Consider the following 22,574-nt stretch of genomic DNA (forward strand, 5'->3'; position numbering starts at 1 on the left):
AAGAAGAGGAAGACACCAAGAGCGCATGCACACAGAAGAACGGCCTTGTGAGGACACAGCAAGATGACGGCCATCTGCAAGCCAAGGAGAGAGGCCTCAGTAGAAACCAAACCTGCTGATGCATTGATCTTGGACTTCCAGCCTCCAGATTTCTGTTGCTGAAGCCACCCTGCCTGTGGTGTCTTACCATGGCAGCCCTCGTGGACTAATATATCAGATTTTTTTCCTTCAACAGTTAATGCTTTTGGTGTCCTAAGGAATATTCGCCCGACCCAGGGTCACGAAGATTTTTCTTCTATGCTTTCTTCTGGAAGTTCTATAATTTTAGCTTTTATATATTTTTTTAACTTTCCTTCTTCTTGCCTTCTGTTTCTTTTAAGGCATCATCTATTGTGTTAATTTGTTCTTGCATTCCTTCTGATTTATTCTTCACTTCTGAAATGAATTTTGCTTTTTAAAAATATATATAATTCTTTTCTGTGTCTGAGTTTTTCTAATTAGGTTTTATGTTGTTTTTTCTTGTCCTGCATCACTTTTTACTGTCTTTTAGCCCATTTTGAAGTATCAGGTTCCAGTTTTGATCTGTTCATGGATATGTTTTTGTGACATGTTTCTTCTGGCTTCTTATCATTTATTGCTTAGCTTATTAATTTCTATTATTTCTTATTTTCTATTATAAGTATTTAAAGCTATATGTTTTCCTCTAAGTATTACTTAGCTGTCTTATATGTTTTCATTTGTGTTATTTGGTGATCATTCACTTTCAGCTATTTATTAATTTCCATTATAATTCTTTCTTTCATCTATGGGTTGTTTTAAAAAATATTTTTAAGGCCAGGTGTGGTGACTCACATCTGTAATCCCAGCACTTAGGGAGGCTGAGGTGGGAGGATTGCTTGAGGCCAGAAGTTTGAGACCAGCCTAGGCAACAAAGTGAGACCCCCTCTCTACAGAACATTTTCTAAAAATTAGCTGGGCCAGGCGTGGTGGCTCATCCCAGCACCTGTAATACCAGCACTTTGGGAGGCCAAAGCAGATGGATCACCTGAGGTCAGGAGTTCAAGACCAGCCTGGGCAACATGGTAAAACCCCATCTCTACTAAAATATAAAAATTAGCCAGGTGTGGTGATAGGTGCCTGTAATCCCAGCTACTTGGGAGGCTGAGGCAGGAGAATTCTTTGAACCCAGGAGGAGGAGTTTGCAGTGAGCCGAGATTGCACCACTGCACTCCAGCCTGGATGACAGAGCGAGACTCTGTCTCAAAAAAAAAAAAAAGAAAAGAAAATTAGCTGGGTGTAGTGGCATGTACCTGTGGTCCCAGTGACTCAGAGACTGAGGCAGGAGGATCACCTGAGCCCAGGAGTAGAGGCTGCAGTGAGCTATGTTTGTGCCACTGCACTCCAGCCTGTGCAACAGAGCAAGACGCTGTCTCAAAATATATATATATTTTTAAATTTTCAAACTTCCTTTAGTTCTCTTTTTGTTATTAACTTTTAACTGAATTTTTTGCAGTCAGAAGAAATACTTTTGAGATACCTATTCTTTAAAATTTCTTAAGAATTGCTTTGTGTTAATATTTTGTTAATAGTTCACATGTGGTTCAACCAATTTGTTTAGTTAGTTCTGTATATGTTCATTAGACCAACTTGATAGCTGTGTTGTTCTTTATTTATTTATGTATTTATTTTTCTTTGTCTATTCATCAATTGCTGGGTGAGATGTATTAAAATTTCTTGTTGTAAGTGTGGCTGTTCACTTTCTACCTGTAGTTTGTCTGTTTGCTTTATAGAGGGTGAAGTTGTTTAGTAGGCACACATAAGTTAGAATTTTTCTGTCTTCCTGGTGAATGGAATCATTTATCATTATCTAATGTTCTTTTCATCTTTAGTATTGCTTCGGACTTGGAAGTCTGTATTTTGTCTCCTGTTAATATAACTACACTGGTTCCTTTGGTGTGAATATTTGCATAGTATAACATTTTCCATGAAGAAACAAAACAGAGGAATTGGTTCTTTCTGAAAATCTGTTCTTTGTGTCAGCCCCCATCTCAGCCTTCTCCATTCACCCTTGGTCACTCTCCAAACCCAGGAGCAATCCTTGATTCTCCTTTTCCCCACATTCTACATCCAATCCGTTAGCAAGTTCTATTAGTTCTATTATTACCTCCAAAATAGATATTGAATCCAGCCCTTTCTCACTGTCTCCACCATCATCCTGTCTCACATCCCTGCCATGGCCTCCTTGCTGGTTGACCAGAGTGATCTTGTAAAAACATGTTAGGCCAGGCGCGGTGGCTCCTGCCTGTAATCCCAACACTTTGGGAGGCCAAGCGGGTGGGTCACCTGAGGTCAGGAGTTGGAGACCAGCCTGGCCAACATGGTGAAACCCTGTCTCTACTAAAAATACAAAATTAGCCAGGTGTGGTTATGCTGGCCTGTAATCCCATCTACTCGGGAGGCTGAGGCAGGAGAATCACTTGAACCCAAGAGGCGGAGGTTGCAGTGAGCCAAGATCATGCCACTGCACCCCAGCCTGGGCAACAGAACAAGACTCCATCTCAAAAAATAAAAATTAAAATAAAATGTTAGGCTCCCTGGGTCTCTGGCTTAGTCCATTTGTAGTGCTTTAACAAAATACCTTAGAATGGGGTAATTCTAATAATTGCTATTAATAAATAATAGCATTAATAAATAATAGCAATTTACTTCTCACAGTTCTAGAGGCTGGGAAGTTCAGGGTCAAGGTGGCACCTGACTCCGTTCTGGTGAGGGCGGCTCTCTGCTTCCAAGATGGTGCCTTCTCACTGCGTCTTCGCATAGCGGAAGGGCAAACACTGTGTCCTCGCGTGGCAGAAGAGATAGAAGGGCCAGGCAGCTCTCTGAAGCATCCAGGTTGGAGTCATGGACCTGCATGTTCCCCTCTGACATCCACAGAGTACCTATCATGGTCCTTGGCATGCAGCAGGTGGCCCATAAACACCTGAATGAACAAACATATAGTAATGGTCGCTAGTACTAGGAATAGCAGCCACCACAACAGCCCTGTGAGGGAGGCATTACAGATGAGGAAACTGAGGTTTAGGGGCAAGGACCTGCCCATGGTCCCAAAGCTAGGGAGGGACAGGGCTGGGATTCCCACTCCCATCCATCTGGCTCCAGAACCTGAGCTCCTGACCAGGCTGTTCTTATCCTGTCTCAGCCAGTGGCTGCCTGTCTGGACAGATGGACCTAAAGTCAGTCCAGCCAAACAGAGGGACGCATGATCAACTGTTCTCTAAGTTCCCTGACCCGGAGAGGCTGAGTCCATGGCCCAAGCTCTCCTGTCTCCTCCCCCAGCTCTCCCACCCGTAGACGGTGGCGCGAAGTGGAAGAGTGTGCAGGAACCAAGGAGCTGCTATGTTCTATGATGTGCCTGAAGAAACAGGACCTGTACAACAAGTTCAAGGGACGCGTGCGGACGGTTTCTTCCAGCTCCAAGTCCCCCTGGGTGGAGTCCGAATACCTGGATTACCTTTTTGAAGGTAGGTCTGTGGGTAAGGGACTGAGTGGAAGGCTGTCCATCCCATCCGGGAGCTGTGCTCAGTGCTCAGTGGTTCTGTTCTCCTGACCATCTGTCTCCCACTTCCCCAAAGCAGAGGGCAGCTCCCTGGGCCAGGCCCTTTGAGATGGGGTATGGGACCAGCAACAGCGAGGGACCATGTCTGGTAGCCTGTCAGGCAGTTAGGGGAGCTCCAGCCAGCACCAGCAATCTCACGTGCACCCTCTGCTAACAATGTTCATTATTTTCAGTTGAGCACCATTTTGGTCATGGACTACACAAGGCACTTTTTATGCTTATTCCTATTTTTTATGTTCAGCTTCTCTCCTTAAAAACAATGTTTAAAACAAATTTTGGGCCAGGCGTGGTGGCTCACGCCTGTAATCCCAGCACTTTGGGAGGCCAAGGCAGGTGGATCACCTGAGGTCAGGAGTTTGAGACCACCCTGGCCAACATGGCAAAACCCCGTCTTTACTAAAAATACAAAAATTAGCCAGGCTTGGTGGCAGGCACCTGTAATCCCAGCTACTCGGGAGGCTGAGGCAGGAGAATCGCTTGAACCCAGGAGGCGGAGGTTACAGTGAGCCAAGATCACGCCACTGCACTCCAGCCTGGGTGACAGAGCGTCTCAAAAGAAAAAAATTAATAAACAAAGAAAAAAAAACAAATTCTGTTTGCAAAAGTATTGTCTATACACTGTAGAAATTTGTGGGGGGTTGGGGGATAAAGATGATAGAAAAAAAAATGTCCCATGCTTACTGGCAGAAATCATGTATTGACATTGGGTGAGGAGAGCACTTTTTTTTTTTCAGTCTATTTTTAATCTTCACAGCAAACTTGTGAGGTTCATTTCCATCAACCTGAGACTCACAGAAGCTAAGAAACTTGATACCGCTAGTAACCAGTGGACTTGATACCGCTAGTAACCGGTGGACATAGATGTGAACTGGATCTTTCTGACCTCGGGCAGGGCCGGGTAACAAGGGGAGGATAAATGCCCAGACAGTGTCCTCAGAGAGCTGAGAGCTGTAACTTGCTGCCCAGGCTTCTCACAGTGTTCAAGGACAAAATAAGGCTTTAAGAGAGAAGAGGGACAGACTGATTGCAGGGCAGCAGGAAGAGATGGTAGAGAAGGAAGAAGAGATGATTCGTGTGGAAAGAAGCTGGCTCAGTGGATGGATAAAAGAAGGGAAGGACAGATGGGTAAGAAGAAAGGGAGGATGGAGGGAATGGAGGAGGAAGCAATGGAAAAATGGGAAGGAAGGAGGTTGGATGGAAGGATAGATGCCTATTAGGAAGGAAATATGTGTGGATAGAGAGATGGAGGATAGGAAGTATGTTAGTCAAGGTTCTCCGGAGAAACTGAACCAATAGGATATATACAGATACACTAAGAGGAGGCCAGCTGGGCGCGGTGGCTCAAGCTTGTAATCCCAGCACTTTAGGAGGCCGAGGCGGGCAGATCACGAGGTCAGGAGATCAAGACCATCCTGGCTAACACAGTGAAACCCCGACTCTACTAAAAATACAAAAAAAAATTAGTTGGGCGTGATGATGTGCGCCTGTAGTCCCAGCTGCTGGGGAGGCTAAGGCAGGAGGATGGCGTGAACCCAGGAGGCAGAGCTTGCAGTGAGCTGAGATCGCGCCACTGCACTTCAGCCTGGGTGACAGAGCAAGACTCCGTCTCAAAATAAATAAATAAAAAGAGGCCAGCCATGGTGGCTCACACCTGTAATCTGAGCACTTTGGGAGGCCGAGGCGGATGGATCATTTGAGATCAGGAGTTCAAGACCAGCCTGGCCAACATGGTGAAACCCTGTCTCTACTAAAAATACAAAAGTTACCCGTGTGTGGTGGCACACACCTGTAGTCCCAGCTACTCAGGAGGCTGAGGCAGGAGAATTGCTTGAACTTGGGAAGCAGAGGTTGCAGTGAGCTGAGATCACGACACAGCACTCCAGCCTGGGTGACAGAGCAAGACTTTGTCTCAAAAAAAAAAAAAATTTATAATAAGAGGAGATTTATTATGGGAATTGGCTCATGCAATCACAGACACAAAAACGTCCCCCAGCATGCAGTCATGGGCTGGACAACCAGGAAAGCTTGTGGTGTGATTCTGTCTGAGTCTGAAGGCCCAAGGCCAGGGGAGCAGTGGTGTAACCCCCAGTCCGAGGAGGCCCGACAATCAGAGGGGCCACTGATATGAGTCCCAGAGTCCAAATGCCGGAGAACAGGAAGCTCCAACGTCCAAGGACAGGAGAAGTTGATGTGCCAGCTCAGGAAGAGAGAATGTGAATGTGCCGTTCCTCCTCCATTTTTTGTTCTCTTTGGGCCGTCAGTGGATTGGATGATGCCTGCCCACACTGGTGAGGACAGATCATCACCAAATCTGCCGATTAAAATGTTAATCTCTTCTGGAAAAATCCTCACAGATGGGCCCAGAAATAATGTTTTACTGTCTACCTGGGTATCCCTTAGTGCAGCTAAATTGACACATAAACTTAACCATCACAGGCCAGGCACTGTGGCTCACACCTGTAATCCCATCACTTTGGGAGGCCAAGGTGGGAAGATCCTTTGAGGATGAGGTAGGCAGATCACTTGAGCCTAGGAGTTCAAGACCAGCCTGGGCAACATAGGGAGACCTCATCTCTACAAAAAAAAAAAAATTAAAATTCGCTGGGTACGGTGGTGGGCACCTGTGGTCCCAGCTATCTGGGAGGCCAAGGTAGGAGGATGATTTGAGCCCAGGAGGTCAAGGCTGCAGTGAGCCATGATTGTTCCATTGAACTCCAGCCTCGGTGACAGAGCAACACCCTGTCTTAAAGAAAGAAAAAATTTAACCATCACAGAAGGCAGAAGAAAAGGCAGATGGATGGGTAGATAGTATAGAAGAAAAGCGGGACATCCAGGCAGGGAAGGAAGGGCTGGAGTGAAGGAGAAGCAAGGAAGGAAGGAAGGAGAGACAAGAAGGAAGGATGTGTAGAAAGGTGGAAGAGAAAAGAAGAATGGATGTATGGGAAGAATGGATGAGTAGGTTAGAAGGCTCACTGGCTAGATAAAAGGTGAGAAGTATAAATGAATAATAAGAAAGGAGGCATAGGAAGAAAAAAATATTGGTTAGAAAGGATGATTGAGAAGAAAGAAAGGGTGGTTGGGAAGGAAGGAAGGAAGGAAGGATGGATGAATGGATGGATGGATGGGAAGGAAGGGAAGGATAAGAAGGCAGACAGGAAGGCTCTCTGGCTAGAAGAATGGCAGACAAACCACAATAATTGCTGAATGGGTAGGAATAAGACATTCGAAGAATAAAGGGAAAGACACAAAGATATTTAAAATGTTTTCATTAATTTTTTGCCTCCTCCCTGAATTTCTCCTGATTCTTCAGCCCCACATCCCAAGCCAAGGTGACCCTTCCTGCCTTTACACTCCCTCCACACTTTTTCTGCTCTCATATGTGGCCGTGGTCACTTTCTTTTGGTAGTTTGCATATTTCATTTACCCCAAACTTTCAGCTCCTGAAGGTCAGGATACAAGGAGGCCTCATCTCCCCATTCCCCTCAGCTCCCTTCCTGAAGCTTGATACCTAGTCAGTACCCAGTGGATGTTTCCTAAACATGTAAGTAATGACATCATGAAGAAGCCACATGTTTACCTTGACCACAAACACAGGGCAAAGGTGACTAGTGTGGTCAGAGATCCCTGCTGGCTGGGAATCAGGGAAGGCTGCATGGAAGAAGTGGCATTTTAGTTAGAACTTGAAAGGTGGTGTATTTAGTTTTCTCTGGCTGCCATATTCCTTGTCACATTGCCCTCTCCATCTTCAAGCCACTGGGCAAGGCTAGAAGGCCCTCAACAGACTATCGGTAGGAATGTGGAAGTTGAAGACTCAGAGTGCAGAAAGAAACAAGTAGCATTTTAGAGAAAAGCTAAATCCCCTCCAAGAATACCTCAATCATCGTGAAGAGCCTGTTAGTAGACACACTAACACTCAAGGCACTGCTTCACAAGGTAAGGAACGTGTAATTGAAAACTTGAGAAAGGAAGAAACTTGTTCTGTACTGGCAGAAAGCTTAGCAGAATTGTGTCCTGCAGTCATATGGGACGCAGAGCTTGTAAATGATGAATTTGAATGCTTATCAGAGAAGGTTTCCAAATAAAATGTGGAAGGCACGGCCTGGTTTCTTCCTGCCTCTTATAGTAAAATGCAAGAGGAGAGAGAGAAAATGAGGGAAGAACTTAAACAGAAAGGAACCAGGACTTGATGATTTGGGAGGTTCTCAACCTATGCAAAAAACAATAAAATTAAGAGATTGTAGCTGGGCACAGTGGCTCATGCCTGTAATCCCAGCACTTTGAGAGTCCGAGGCGAGCAGATCACCTGAGGTCAGGAGTTTGAGACCAGCCTGGCCAATGTGGGGAAACCCCGTCTCTACTAAAAATACAAAAATTAGCTGGGTGTGGTGGTGGGCACCTGTAATCCCAGCTACTCAGGAGGCTGAGGTGGGAGGATCACTTGAACCCAAGAGGGGGAGGTTGCAGTGAGCCAAGATCATGCCACTGCACTCCAGCCTGGGTGGATGACAGAGCAAGACTCCATCTCAAAAAAAAAAAAAAGAGATTGCTCCCAAAAGTGTGACATAGAGAAACAGCCAAGTATGTGATTATACCAAACTTCAGGAAGATAAAAGATCAAAGTACTCAGTCGCTCAAAAGGCTCTTTGAAGAGATTAAGATTATAACTCACAGTCCCCTTCAATCAAACCAGGGGACTTCTAGGAAGCTGAACAGCATTGTCCCTCAGCCATCTCAGCTGGAGCCAAAAGTAGAGAAGGGCTTATCTGAAAAAAGGATCTGTGGACCTGGCTTTTATCTAATAATGCAGTGGATTCCCCCATGACATCCATAGGAGACCCGTAAAGTTCCTGAGACGTTTACATCCACAGAAACACTGTTAGCTTGGATTAAATGGAACACAGAGAGTATGAAATCAAAGAAGGCTGTTGGACTCTCCAGTTTCTACTGGTGAGATGCAGACTGGTAAAACTACTTAGCTGCAAACACCTGCTACCTTTAGTGAAAAGGAAGGATATCTCAGACGGTGAAACCAGAAGCTCAAAGGGCAGTGCTAAGAGCGAAAGAGAATTCTTCCCAGGCCTTGAAACCTAATGGAGTTTTCTTGGCTGGATTTTCAAACTGCATTGGACCATGACCTGATTGTCCCTTTCATGTCCCCATGCTTGAGCCAGATTGTCTGCAACTGTTATCCTGTGCCTGTCCCACGTTTTATGTTGGGAGCAGAAAACTTTAGTTTTGCTGGCCCACAGATAGAGAGAAACTGTACCCCGGGAGTTGTACTGACTGGACTATGCCCAGAGTCTATTTGACTCTGACTTAGATACTGTTGATTTGGGAATTTGAGTTGATGCTGTAATGAGATGAGACTTTGGGGGACATTGGGATGGAGTGAATGGATTTTGCATTTGAAAGAGATGTGGGTTGGGTAATCCCAGCCCACACCTGTAATCCCAGCACTTTGGGAGGCCGAGGCAGGCAGATCACCTGAGATCGGCAGTTCGAGACCAGCCTGACCACCATGGAGAAACCCCATCTCTACTAAAAATACAAAATTAGCCAAGCATGGTAGCACATGCCTATAATCCCAGCTACTCGGGAGGCTGAGGCAGTAGAATCGCTTGAACCCGGGAGGCAGAGGTTGCGGTGAGCCGAGATCACGCCATTGCACTCCAGCCTGGGCAACAAGAGTGAAACTCCATCTAAAAAAAAAAAAAGAAAGAAAGAGATGTGGATTTTGGGTGGGGGACAGAGGGAAGACCATGGTAGGCAGAATGATCCTCTAAAGGTGCTCTGCCCTAATCCCCAGAAGCTAAGAATATGTTAGATGTCAGTATTGCATGGCAGTAGGAATCTTAATTAACATTATAGACTGTTATGGTTTGAATGTCCCCTCTAAAACTCCTGTTGACATTTAATCATCATTGTGATTGCATTAAGAAGTGGCCCTGTTAAAAGGTGATTTAGTCCTTAAGAACGCTGCCCCCGTGAATAGATTAAGGTCAGTCTTGCGGGAGTGTGTTTATCAAGAATGGATTGTTAAAAAGTGAGTTCTGGCCAGGGGCAGTGGCTTATGCCACTCAGCACTTTGGGGGGCCAAGACTTGAAGTCAGTTGTTTGAGACCAGCCTGGCCAACATGGTGAAAGTCTGTCTCTACTAAAAAATACAAAAAGTGTCCGGGAGTGGTGGCGGGCGCCTGTAATCCCAGCTGCTCAGGAGGCCGAAGCAGGAGGATCGCATGAATCCGGGAGGCAGAGGTTGCAGTGAGCTGAGATCGCCCCGTTGCACTCCAGCCTGGGTGATAGAGCAAGACTCTGTCTCAAAAAAAAAAAAAAAAAGAGGAAAGAAAGAAGAAAGAAAGAAAGAAAGAGAAAGAAAGAAAAGAAAGAAAGAAAAGGAAGGAAGGAAGGAAAGAAAGAAAGAAAGAAAGAAAGAAAGAAAGAAAGAAAGAAAGAAAGAAAGAAAAGAAATGAAAAGAAAAGAAAAGTGAGTTCTGCCCTCTCTTGCTGGCTCACTCTCACCCTCTCTTGCCCTTCCACCTGCCACCATGGGATAACACAGCACAAACGCCCTCACCAGATGCCAGTGCCATGCTCTTGGACTTCCAAGTCTCCAGAAACATGAGCCAAATACACTTCTGTTCATTATAAATTACCCAGCCTGTGATATTCTGTAATAACAACACAAAATAGACTGAGACATAGATCTTCAAATAGTGAGGTTATCCTGGATAATCCAGATGGGCCCAATCTAATCCCATGAGCCTTTAAAACTTTCTCCAGATGGAGGCAGAAGAGAAGTGGCAGAAGGGGAAGTCAGAGAGATTTGAAGCATAAACAGGACTCCATGGTGCCGTTTCTGGTTTGACGATGGAGTGGTAACGTGATGAAAAATGTGGGTGCCTTCCGGAGCTGAGAGGCTCCCACTAACAACTGGCCAGGAAACAGGGACCACAGCCCTACAGCCACAAAGAACTAAGTTTTGCTGACAACCCAAGGGGGCTTGGAAGTGTCTTCTCCCCCGTCGGTTCCAGATGTGAGACCCAGAGCAGAGGAACCAGCTGAGCCCACCTGGACTTCTGACCTAGAGAACTGTGAGATAATAAGTTTGTATCATTTTTAAGGCACTGTGTGTGTGGTAATTTGTTATGACAGCAATAGAAAATGAATCCAGATGGGCAGGATCTGCCAGGCCAGTGACATGTGGAGGGCACCCAGGCGGACGGGATGGCATGAGAGAAGGCAGGTCAGCAATGAGCTTGCCCAGGTCACCTCTCCTCTCTAAGCCTCAGTTTTCCTCTCTATGAAATGAGAGTAGTGATATCTCCCTCCCAGGGTCAGTGCAAGGCTGAAATAACAGATTATAAGGTGCTAGGTGCACAAGAAGTCTTTGAAACATGCTAGTTGCTTTTCCATTTCCAAGAGAGCTCTCTGGTCTTGGGGGATGGAGGCAGTGCGGCCCCTCGGGATTACTGACAGGTCCTGCTCTGTTTCTGCAGTGGAGCCGGCCCCACCTGTCCTGGTGCTCACCCAGACGGAGGAGATCCTGAGTGCCAATGCCACGTACCAGCTGCCCCCCTGCATGCCCCCACTGGATCTGAAGTATGAGGTGGCATTCTGGAAGGAGGGGGCCGGAAACAAGGTGGGAAGCTCCTTTCCTGCCCCCAGGCTAGGCCCGCTCCTCCACCCCTTCTTACTCAGGTTCTTCTCACCCTCCCAGCCTGCTCCTGCACCCCTCCTCCAGGAAGTCTTCCCTGTACACTCCTGACTTCTGGCAGTCAGCCCTAATAAAATCTGATCAAAGTATGATGACCTACAGGAGGCCTGCTTGCCAAGTCAACAGATTCAGTACAGAAAAACTGAAAAATACAGATAAGCTCTAAGAAGCAAACCAAAAGTACCCAGAGATGACCACACATCACTCTGGTGTATATGCAATTTCAGATTTGTTTTCTGTGTATGCATGTGTGTATAGCTGCATTTATTTATGGCAAGGGCTGGCAGACTTTCCCGAAGAAGGCCAGATAGTCAATATGTTTGGCTTCGTGGGCCGTATGTTCGCTCAGGACTACTCAACACTGCAGTTATAGCACAAAAGGAGCCGTAGCCTATACGTAAATGAATGGGTATCGCTGGGTTCCAGTAAAACTGTTTACAGGCCAGGTGCAGTGGCTCATGCCTGTAATCTCAGTACTTTGGGAGGCCGAGGTGGTGGGAGGATTACCTTAGCCCAGGAGTTCAAGACCAGCCTGGGGAACATGGTGAAACATTGTCCCTACAAAAAAAAAAAAAAAAAGCTGGGTGTGGTGACGCATGCTTGTGGTCCCAGCTGCTTGGGATGCTGAGGCATGAGGATCGCTCGAGCCCAGGAAGCAAGGCCACAGTGAGCCATGATCGCACCACTGCACTTTAGTCTGGGCAACAGAGTGAGACCTTGTCTCAAAAAAAACAAAAAATAAAACTTTTTACATGAACAAGTGGCCAGCCAGACTTGGTCCCTGGGCCTCTGCTCTTGAATGTTCTTGCTTCCACTAAAGTAACATTCACACTCCCGATTTTTGCATACTCTGGGTTCTGGGGAATATAGATCTGAATCCAGCGTGGTTCCTGCCTTCAAGAACCTCACAAATATTCTAGACCAGCACTGCCCAATAGAAAGAAATATAATGCAAGCCACATGTGCAGTTTTAAGTGTTCCATGTTAAATTAAGTAAAAAGAGACAGGTAAATCGAATTTTAATAACATTTTACTTCATCCAATTGAATGGTATCATTTCAATGAGCAATTCTGATAGTGATTGAGATCTTTTACATTCTTTTTCACTACATCTTTAAAATCTGATGTGTGTTTTGTACTTGGAACACTTCTCAGTGTGGACCAGATGCATTTCACATACTCAGTAGTCATGCGTGGCCAGTGCCTTCCATACCACACAGTGCAGCATCTGTAGAGGTTTCCTCCACTGCTGATAGACTAGGAGACCCCAAGATGGAAAGCCTGAAGAATCTGCTCCTCGAAGTAGGGACCTTAATGGGGTGCACGCCAGGGCGACCCCAAGTGGTAGGCTGCTTTTGAACCATGGCTATCCCTACCTCTAGACTCAGCTGAAAAGAACTCAGGTAGTCTTGGGAAGTGCTTCCTCAATGCTTAAACTTTAATGCAGGAAAAGAATAGAAAGTTCAGGCAAGAAGGGAGGATCACTTGAGGCTGGGAGTTCGAGACCAGCCTGGGCAACAGCAAGACCTTGCCTATACAAAAAATAATTTTAAAAAATTACCCAGGTATGGTGGTGTGGATCTGTAGTCCCTAGTTACTTGGAGAGCTGAGGTAGGAGGATCGCTTGAGCCCAGGAGTTTGAGGCTGCAGTGAGCTGTGATCACACCACTGCACTTTGGCCTGGGTGACAGAACCAAACCCTATCCCCTACAAAAAAAAAAAAAAAAAAGAACAAAAAAAAACACCCTACCATGTCTGCCAACCCCACTCTGTCCTGGCTGTGTGAAACCAGTCCCCACAGCAGCTCTGCCACTCTCTGCTTCTTTTCCAAACAGACCCTATTTCCAGTCACTCCCCATGGCCAGCCAGTCCAGATCACTCTTCAGCCAGCTGCCAGCGAACACCACTGCCTCAGTGCCAGAACCATCTACACGTTCAGTGTCCCGAAATACAGCAAGTTCTCTAAGCCCACCTGCTTCTTGCTGGAGGTCCCAGGTGGGTACCAAGTGGTGCAGAAAGAGAAACTTTCCCTCTGGGCCTTGGGAGCTTCGTGACACAGTGGTTAAGAACATGAGCCTAGAGATAGACTCGCCTGGATTAAAACCACACTCATTGTGTGTCTTTGGGCAGCTTACATAATGCCCCGAACCTTGGTTTGCACAGTCTGCAGGATGGGTTTATTCTTGTGAGGATTAAATAGGGTCATGTATGTGAAGCACTCGGCACAGGTGCAGTTGTAGACAAGAGCCATTGTTGTTTCTCTCATTGTTATTTTTCCTTCCTTAGAAGCCAACTGGGCTTTCCTGGTGCTGCCATCGCTTCTGATACTGCTGTTAGTAATTGCCGCAGGGGGTGTGATCTGGAAGACCCTCATGGGGAACCCCTGGTTTCAGCGGGCAAAGATGCCACGGGCCCTGGTATAGCAAATCTGGGGGTGTGCGGCAGGTGGGGAGGGGTTGAGAGTAAGGGAGTGGGGCTGGAGCTATGAGTTGTTCAGATAGAATATCAAGATGGTCCAGACTCTTAGACCAAAACATCTATCTTTGTGTCTGAATTTCCACCATTAGTAATGCATTCATTTAGTCCTGAATAAAATGGCAAACAGGCCCTGGAGGGAGCAGTGCCTTAAGTTCCTTTGAGATAAATAACTTCACCTCTGCTAAGGATGTGTCAGCTGCTGAGAGCAGAGCCCCTGGCCTTGGACCTCAGGAGAGACACTCAAAAGGGGAGGAGGAGAGGAGGCACCAAAGGGGACACCTTAAAAGAGTTCCAATTTTTAGTTGACACTTTAACCCAGGATAAGCTGTGTCCTGGCTGACCTTGGAGTTTCTTCCCTGGTCTGCTGGGTCTCTCCCTTAGAACCTAGGGGTGAGCTGGGGCAGGGGAAGCCCAGGAGGTGATATAGGTCGGCCCTGTTCAGATGAGGGCTGGCAGGGGCAGCTTGGGCATAGGCGAGGCTCCGATGGGCATGGGGGCTTTGAGGATGGGTTCTGAGTGTCCCTGCATCGTGGCAGGGTGGCAAAGGGAGCATTTCCAAATTTCCTGGCTCCAGGATCTGTGGGAGAATCCCACTAACTGTCAGGGTGACAACCTCGGGTAGACATGTCTGTGCCCTGCCCTGTGCCCTCAGCCTTCCTGTTAAGAGCACACCAGCTGGATTTGCAACTCCCAGCGCCTGCACCCAATGGGCTTTCTCTGGCCTCTGGAGCCCACACTGCCCCTGCATGTGGCAGGCTGCAAGTGTCACAGCCACCAGCTCTTCCATTCCTCAACAATGACTGTGGGTAAATAGCCCAGGAGCGTCCCCCTCTTGGGATGGTTCTGAGGTGCGTGTGCCCAGTGGCTCCCTGAGTTGCCAGCAGGATTAAGTGCCAGTAGCCCTAGTGGTCAGCTGCTTGATAACACCCTGCTTCCTGGCTGCTCCCCCAGTCCCATCTGGTGTGTTCTGGGATCATCTCCCAAAGAAATTGCTTACACTTGAAGCCTTGTCTCAGGTCTGTTTCTAGGGGAATTCAGATGACGATGATTATGCTTCAGGAAAGCCTAAATTTTCTGCTCTTCTCTCCCCTACCCAAATCAGGACTTTTCTGGACACACACACCCTGTGGCAACCTTTCAGCCCAGCAGACCAGAGTCCGTGAATGACTTGTTCCTCTGTCCCCAAAAGGAAATGACCAGAGGGGTCAGGCCGACGCCTCGAGTCAGGGCCCCAGCCACCCAACAGGCAGGATGGAAGAAGGACCTTGCAGAGGACGAAGAGGAGGAGGAGGAGGAGGAGGACACAGAAGATGGCGTCAGCTTCCAGCCCTACATTGAACCACCTTCTTTCCTGGGGCAAGAGCACCAGGCTCCAGGGCACTCGGAGGCTGGTGGGGTGGACTCAGGGAGGCCCAGGGCTCCTCTGGTCCCAAGCGAAGGCTCCTCTGCTTGGGATTCTTCAGACAGAAGCTGGGCCAGCACTGTGGACTCCTCCTGGGACAGGGCTGGGTCCTCTGGCTATTTGGCTGAGAAGGGGCCAGGCCAAGGGCCGGGTGGGGATGGGCACCAAGAATCTCTCCCACCACCTGAATTCTCCAAGGACTCGGGTTTCCTGGAAGAGCTCCCAGAAGATAACCTCTCCTCCTGGGCCACCTGGGGCACCTTACCACCGGAGCCGAATCTGGTCCCTGGGGGACCCCCAGTTTCTCTTCAGACACTGACCTTCTGCTGGGAAAGCAGCCCTGAGGAGGAAGAGGAGGCGAGGGAATCAGAAATTGAGGACAGCGATGCGGGCAGCTGGGGGGCTGAGAGCACCCATAGGACCGAGGACAGGGGCCGGACATTGGGGCATTACATGGCCAGATGAGCTGTCCCCCGGCATCCCACCGAATCTGATGCTGCTGCTGCCTTTGCGAGGACTACTGGGCTTCCCAAGAAACTCAAGAGCCTCCGTCCCTCCCCTGGGCGGCGGAGGGGCATTGCACTTCCAGGAAGCCCACCTAGCGGCTGTTTGCCTGTCGGGCTGAGCAATAAGATGCCCCTCCCTCCTGTGACCCGCCCTCTTTAGGCTGAGCTACAAGAGGGGTGGACACAGGGTGGGCTGAGGTCGGAGGTTGGTGGGGTGTCATCACCCCCATTGTCCCTAGGGTGACAGGCCAGGGGGAAAAATTATCCCCGGACAACATGAAACAGGTGAGGTCAGGTCACTGCGGACATCAAGGGCGGACACCACCAAGGGGCCCTCTGGAACTTGAGACCACTGGAGGCACACCTGCTATACCTCATGCCTTTCCCAGCAGCCACTGAACTCCCCCATCCCAGGGCTCAGCCTCCTGATTCATGGGTCCCCTAGTTAGGCCCAGATAAAAATCCAGTTGGCTGAGGGTTTTGGATGGGAAGGGAAGGGTGGCTGTCCTCAAATCCTGGTCTTTGGAGTCATGGCACTGTACGGTTTTAGTGTCAGACAGACCGGGGTTCAAATCCCAGCTCTGCTGTTCACTGGTTGTATGATCTTGGGGAAGACATCTTCCTACTCTGCCTCGGCTTCCTAATCTGCAGCTACGCCTGGGTGTGGTGAGGGTTCTAGGGGATCTCAGATGTGTGTAGCACGGAGCCTGCTGTGTCCTGGGTGCTCTCTACATGGTGGCCGGTAGAATTCTCCATCTATCCAGGCTCCAGGAGACCCCTGGGCATCTCCCACCTGTGGCCCCTAAACCCAGAGTGACTGAGAGCACTTACCATTCAGCTTGTCTCATCCCCAGTCTACCTCCTTCCTTCTACCCTCACTGCCTCCCAGTCAGGAGAGTGAGCTCTCAGAAGCCAGAGCCCCACCCAAGGGGACCCTGGTCTCTCCACCTTCGCCTAGCAATGGGAACCCTGCTTCCCAGGGGAGGAACCAAGTGCTCCACCTTCTAGGGACCCAGTTTGTTGGAGTAGGACAGTAACATGGCAGGATTCGGACTTCTGGGCCTGTAATCCCAGTTTGGATGGCACGTTAGACTCTTGGTTGACTCTTGTGGTCCTTAGAAGTCCCATTCTCCCTTCCAGTTATGAGAAACCAATGCCTTCTAGATTCAGGTGACTATCCTTACCTGGGGGTGCTGATGCGTCCTCAGTTAACCTACACCCACCTGAATATAGATGAGCGTAGCTGAGTTTTCACCCGTAGGACCGAAGTGTTTTGTGGTGGAGTATCTGAACAACCTTGGCTCTGTGGCCATTCAACCTGTCAGGACTAACATTTCTGGATTTGTGAAGAAGGGATCTTCAAAGCCATTGAACCCACAGAGCTGTGTTGCTTTAAAGCCACCACAAGGGTACAGCATTAAATGGCAGAACTGGAAAAGCTTCTTAGGGCATCTCATCCAGGGATTCTCAAACCATGTCCCCCAGAGGCCTTGGGCTGCAGTTGCAGGGGGCGCCATGGGGCTATAGGAGCCTCCCACTTTCACCAGAGCAGGCTCACTGTGCCCTGATTCACACACTGTGGCTTTCCACGTGAGGTTTTGTTTAGAGGGGTTCCACTACTCAAGAAAAAGTTAGCAAACCACTCCTTTTGTTGCAAAGGAGCTGAGGTCAAGGGTGGCAAAGGCACTTGTCCAAGGTCACCCAGCAGTGCTGCTCTGATGACTTGTGCACATCCCCAAGGGTAAGAGCTTCGATCTCTGCACAGCCGGGCCAACCTCTGACCCCTTGTCCATGTCAGTAAAATATGAAGGTCACAGCCAGGATTTCTAAGGGTCAGGAGGCCTTCACCGCTGCTGGGGCACACACACACATGCATACACACATACGACACACACCTGTGTCTCCCCAGGGGTTTTCCCTGCAGTGAGGCTTGTCCAGATGATTGAGCCCAGGAGAGGAAGAGCAAACAAACTATGGAGCTGGGGAGGGCTGTGGCTTGGGGCCAGCTCCCAGGGAAATTCCCAGACCTGTACCGATGTTCTCTCTGGCACCAGCCAAGCTGCTTCGTGGAGGTAACTTCAAAAAAGTAAAAGCTATCATCAGCATCATCTTAGACTTGTATGAAATAACCACTCCGTTTCTATTCTTAAACCTTACCATTTTTGTTTTGTTTTGTTTTTTTGAGTCGGAGTTTTGTTCTTGTTGCCTAGGCTGGAGTGCAGTGGTGCGATCTCGGCTCACTGCAACCTCCACCTCCCGGGTTCAAGTGATTCTCCTGCCTCAGCCTCCCAAGTAGCTGGGATTACAGGCACCCGCCACCACACCTGGCTAATTTTTTTGTATTTTTAGTAGAGACGGGTTTCACCATGTTGGCCAGGCTGGTCTCGAACTCCTGACCTCAGGTGATCCGCCCGCCTCGGCCTCCCAAAGTGCTGGGATTACAGGCGTGAGCCACCGCGCCCAGCCAAACCTTACTATTTTTTTAAAGAATTTTTTCCAGAGTTTAATTTCTGACATAGCTTAAGTTTTCCAGTAACTCTAAACTCCATCTCCTTTATCGTCATTAAGTCATTCACAAAAAGCCAAGAGAAGCATTTGGAAAGGGCATGATAATCAGTATAATAATTTGCCTTGTGTGGTCAGCACTTAACTGTTTACAAAGCCCTTTCACATGCACAGCAGGTGGGAACTGCGCGGTGTGGGCTGGGCCTGCGCTGGAAGCATATCCCGTGAAAAGTGTTAGTGCCTTAGGTGAAAGCAACATGTATCCCTTTAGAGTACTAACGGTATATGTTGTTCTTATGTATTTGTATTTATTTCTATTTTTTCTATGTTTATGTCATATTTAAACGATATCCTACTGCTTGTTGGTATTACCCTAAACTGTTTAAATAAAGAGCTCTATTTTTAAAGAAAAAAGGTACAATTGAATGGAAAAGCATATGCTCTTATCTTTTTTTTTGAGACAGGATCTCACTCTGTCACGCATGCATGCACCACCAGGCCTGGTTAATTTTTTTGTTTTTGTAGAGATGGAATCTCCTATGTTGCCCAGGCTGGTCTCAAACTCCTGGGCTCAAGCAATCCTTCCCGCCTCGGCCTCCCAAAGTGTTGGTTGGGATTATAGGTGTGAGTGACCGTTTCTGGCCTATGCTCTTATTTTTCAAAGGCTCCTCACCTCTCCTCTGGGAAACCTAGCTGTTAAGGTCAGCCAGGCAGGGTGGCTGATACCTGTAATCCCAGCACTTTGGGAGGCCGAGGCGGGCGGATCACGAGGTCAGGAGATCGAGACCGTCCTGGCTAACACGGTGAAACCCTGTCTCTACTAAAAATGCAAAAAATTAGCCGAGCGTGGTGGCGGGCGACTGTAGTCCCAGCTACTTGGGAGGCTGAAGCAGGAGAATGGCGTGAACCCGGGAGGTGGAGCTTGCAGTGAGCCAAGATCACACCACTGCACTCCAGCCTGGGCGACAGAGCCAGACTCAGTCTCAGAAAAAAAAAAAAAAAAAAGACTACAAGGGTCTTGAGTTGGGTCCCCAGAAGCAAACCCAGAGAAAAGGTAGAAAGGTAGAAAGCAGTGCAGTGATCCAGGTAACGCCAGGAGGGGAGTGTGGAGGCAAGATGGGGCGGAGGGTAGGGGAGGAGGGCAGCCAGGCAAAGTGTGTCATCAACAGGTCCCTGCTGTGGGCAGCTGGACCTCAGTGCCCCTGGAGAGCTCTGGAAGTCAATGTAGGATGCAATTCAGATTTGGTCCCACTGCCAGGGGCAGGAGCCAGGGAGTCTAGCTACTCCCTCCCATCAGTCCAGTGTGGAGGCCGTTCCCTGAGGCAGAGTTGCAGGTACTTGCAGTTGGAATCCACCAAGCTGAGTGCACAAGAAAGGGGAGTGCCACGGGGCTGAGGGCAGGGTCCCCAGCCAATATCCCTTGTTGTAGTGAGGCTGGCGCTGACAGCTCACCCAGCTGCAACTATGGTCCATGGAAGGATATGGAATAGCACCTGTGCGCCTAGCTTTGCACTGCCAAACTCATTCCAGCAGCTCTCCATTAGCAAGGGTCTCCCAGTTTCCAGCAACTCTCTCAAGGCCACCTGGTGACTGTCTAGCACTGTGCCCGCAGTTGTCACCTCTTATTGGTGCCAGGGCAGGCGCTAGACCCAAGCCTAGCTGATCCAACAAGTCCCTCTCCCTGGAATTCAGTAGTCTCCCTGGCTGGCTGGGCCTGGAGCAGGTACCTTCCAATCTGCCATGGCCGCATTTCCCAGTCTGAGGAACAGTCTGCAGACAAGACAAGAAAGCAGCCACTGCCACGTGGGCTGCCGAGACAAGAAACGGCAACCCCTGCTTCTGGTCCCTTCCCCCAGGTGCAGCTGCACCCCAGCCTCGACTTCATCCCACTTTTAAAAATATTTTTTTCTAGATAGACAGAGTCTCTCTCTGTCACCCAGGCTAGAGTGCAGTGGCGTGATCTCAGCATCTCAGCTCACTGCAACCTCCACCCCCCAGGTTCAAGTGATTCTTGTGCCTCAGCCACCCAAGAAGCTGGGATTACAGCTGTGCACCATCACATTCTGCTAATTTTGGTTTGGTTTTTTGTTTTGTTTTGTTTGTTTTTTGTTGTTGTTTTGTTTTTTTGAGATGGAGTCTCGCTGTGTCTCCAGGCTGTAGTGCAATGGCGTGATCTTTGCTCACTGCAACCTCCTCCTCCCGGGTTCAAGCAATTCTCCTGCCTCAGCCTCCTGAGTAGCTGGAATTACAGATGCTCACCACCATGCCCAGCTAATTTTTGTATTTTTAGTAGAGACGGAGTTTTGCCATGTTGGTTTTTTGTTGTTTTTTTTTTTCAGTAGAGACAGGGTTTCGTCATGTTGCCCAGGCTGGTCTCGAACTCCCGGCCTCAAGTGATCCACCTGCCTCGGCCTTTGAAAGTGCTAGGATTACAGGAGTGAGCCACTGTGCCCAGCTAGTTTTTGTATTTTTAGTAGAGACAGGTTTTCGCCATGTTGGCCAAGCTGGTCACTCCCCTCCCAAAGTGCTGGGATTACAGACATGAGGCATCATGCCCGGCCGCTTGCAACCTACATACAAGTCCATGAAAGAAACCAGAATGTGTTACCCCCAAATATGCCTCTTTGACACGATAATTTTGAATATTTTTTAGCTAGGGTAGTTAAAAAGCAGCAAACAGAGGAAGAGCTCCCCTCTTTCCGCCGAAAGACAGGTTATAAATTCTTTACTGGAGACAACTTTTACAAACCTTATGCCATCAGTTTACTCCCATGCACTTACCTTCTCAGAGGTCCCTCCTTTGGGAGCCTAAACCTGCTTTCCTTTGTCTTGCCACTTCTCTAAAATGTATTGTGTTTTTTTTTTTTCCTGTTCCCGTTGTGGGATATGATGAGGTTTCTCTTCAAATAATCTGATCCATCTTTTATTCTTTAATTCATAGTACCCCCCCCTTTCCTTTTTCTCCTTTTTCTCCTTTTTGCCTTTGTTAGATGCCCAGGCACACCACAGTACCAGGGGTTATCAGTACCAGCTCACATTCCTTTCCTTATTTGGAAAGAAGACTAACTTTCTAGCTCATGACAGACACCCCTTCCCCGCCCTCTCCAATTTCTTTTACGTGCCCACCTTATGTAAAAAAATTCAAATGTTTAGCCAACCGGGATTCGTTTAGATTGTACGACCGGACCCCGGCCAATGGGGAAAGAGTACAGGGGCAGGACTTGCGTCAGAATTAAAGGCTCTCTTGCCCTTTGCTCAGGTGTGCTCTCATGGCGACTGGCCAAGGAGGCACCCGTCTGTGCAGAAGTAAAATTACTTTACTAAGAATCCTTTGTTCGAGTGTTCAATTTCCTTAGGATTTTGAGCGTTATTCCTGACAGCGTTTTGTCAGGATAAAATTTATTGTTCTTTATTGAAGATGCTCTCTAAGCCAGAGTCATAAGCCACTGCACCATCACCTTTCTTTTGAGGTTTCTCCCTCGTGATGTGTGCTGCACGTATTACAGACTTGCTTGCTTTTCTCTTGGTAATCTGTCTTTTGTTACAGGGCGATCTGTCTCTACTATGAAGGGGTGAGAAATTATGTTTCCTCCCCCACCCCAGCATTTAAGCCAGGGCCTTCTTTTACTTGTAACCAAATGTCCTTGCTAATTCACAAAGACAAGGAGACAGTGAATCCACCTCCCGGGTTCAAACGCTTCTCCTGCCTCAGCCTCCCGAGTAGCTGGGATTACAGGCACCCGCCACCATGCCCGCTTGTGGCCAGCTTCGGGTATCTGGTCCTTTCCAGGAAACAGGGAAGGACGTCCTCTCCAGGTGACCCGCCCGCTCTCCTCCTCCTCCTCCTGCTGGGTCGCCGCCCTTGAGCTTCTCCGAACCTGTCTGCTGCCACCTCCTGGACAGTGGTGGTATGTCAGGGCAGCTGGGCGCGGTCTTACCCGAACCGAGCTCAGGGAACCTGGAGAGGGGAGGGCTGGGGTAATGGACGCCCTGAAAACTTCCTTTAGGAAAGGGGTTGCTTTTCCTCTTGGCACCAGCACCTGGCACAGAGTGGAAGCTTGGGATTGAGTAAGTGAATGAAAGAATAAGTGAGTGAATTGGCGTATGAATTGGAGTCAGTAAGTGGACGGCTGTGACTGACTTACATATAAGGTTGCAGGAGCTCTCGCATGCGATGATACCATCCTGATCCCAAATTCCCGTTGCCCGTCGGTGCCCGTCCTCCCTCGCCCAGCATCTGCTCTGAGGGGGCACTGGTGCTGCTCAGCGAGCATAGTGATGTTGGAGGGAGTACGCGGGAGACAGAATAGGACCTTAACACTTGGTCTGGGACTTATTATTCTGTAATTGATT

At 48.5% G+C, this 22,574-nt stretch overlaps 1 protein-coding gene across 4 annotated transcripts in view; it reads left to right on the forward strand.

Moving 5' to 3' along the window:
- Nucleotides 1–18,635, forward strand: part of IFNLR1 (interferon lambda receptor 1) — a 34,046-nt gene extending 15,411 nt beyond the window's left edge. For 2 of the 4 annotated variants that reach the window (XM_016956381.4, XM_063784664.1), the window contains exons 3-8: nucleotides 2,716–2,892; nucleotides 3,337–3,521; nucleotides 11,113–11,255; nucleotides 13,166–13,325; nucleotides 13,617–13,747; nucleotides 14,911–18,635. In XM_016956381.4, the coding sequence (XP_016811870.2) occupies nucleotides 3,404–3,521; nucleotides 11,113–11,255; nucleotides 13,166–13,325; nucleotides 13,617–13,747; nucleotides 14,911–15,675 (1,317 nt within the window). In that variant the 5' untranslated portion in view covers nucleotides 2,716–2,892; nucleotides 3,337–3,403 and the 3' untranslated portion in view covers nucleotides 15,676–18,635. The remainder of the gene's footprint in view (nucleotides 1–2,715; nucleotides 2,893–3,336; nucleotides 3,522–11,112; nucleotides 11,256–13,165; nucleotides 13,326–13,616; nucleotides 13,748–14,910) is intronic. The other 2 variants (XM_003307879.6, XM_003307880.6) reach the window with 2 other exon arrangements.
- The last annotated feature ends 3,939 nt before the right edge of the window (nucleotides 18,636–22,574 follow it).

This window comes from Pan troglodytes, chromosome 1 (genome assembly GCF_028858775.2).
Source record: "Pan troglodytes isolate AG18354 chromosome 1, NHGRI_mPanTro3-v2.0_pri, whole genome shotgun sequence".
Classification (NCBI taxonomy): Eukaryota; Metazoa; Chordata; class Mammalia; order Primates; family Hominidae; genus Pan; species Pan troglodytes.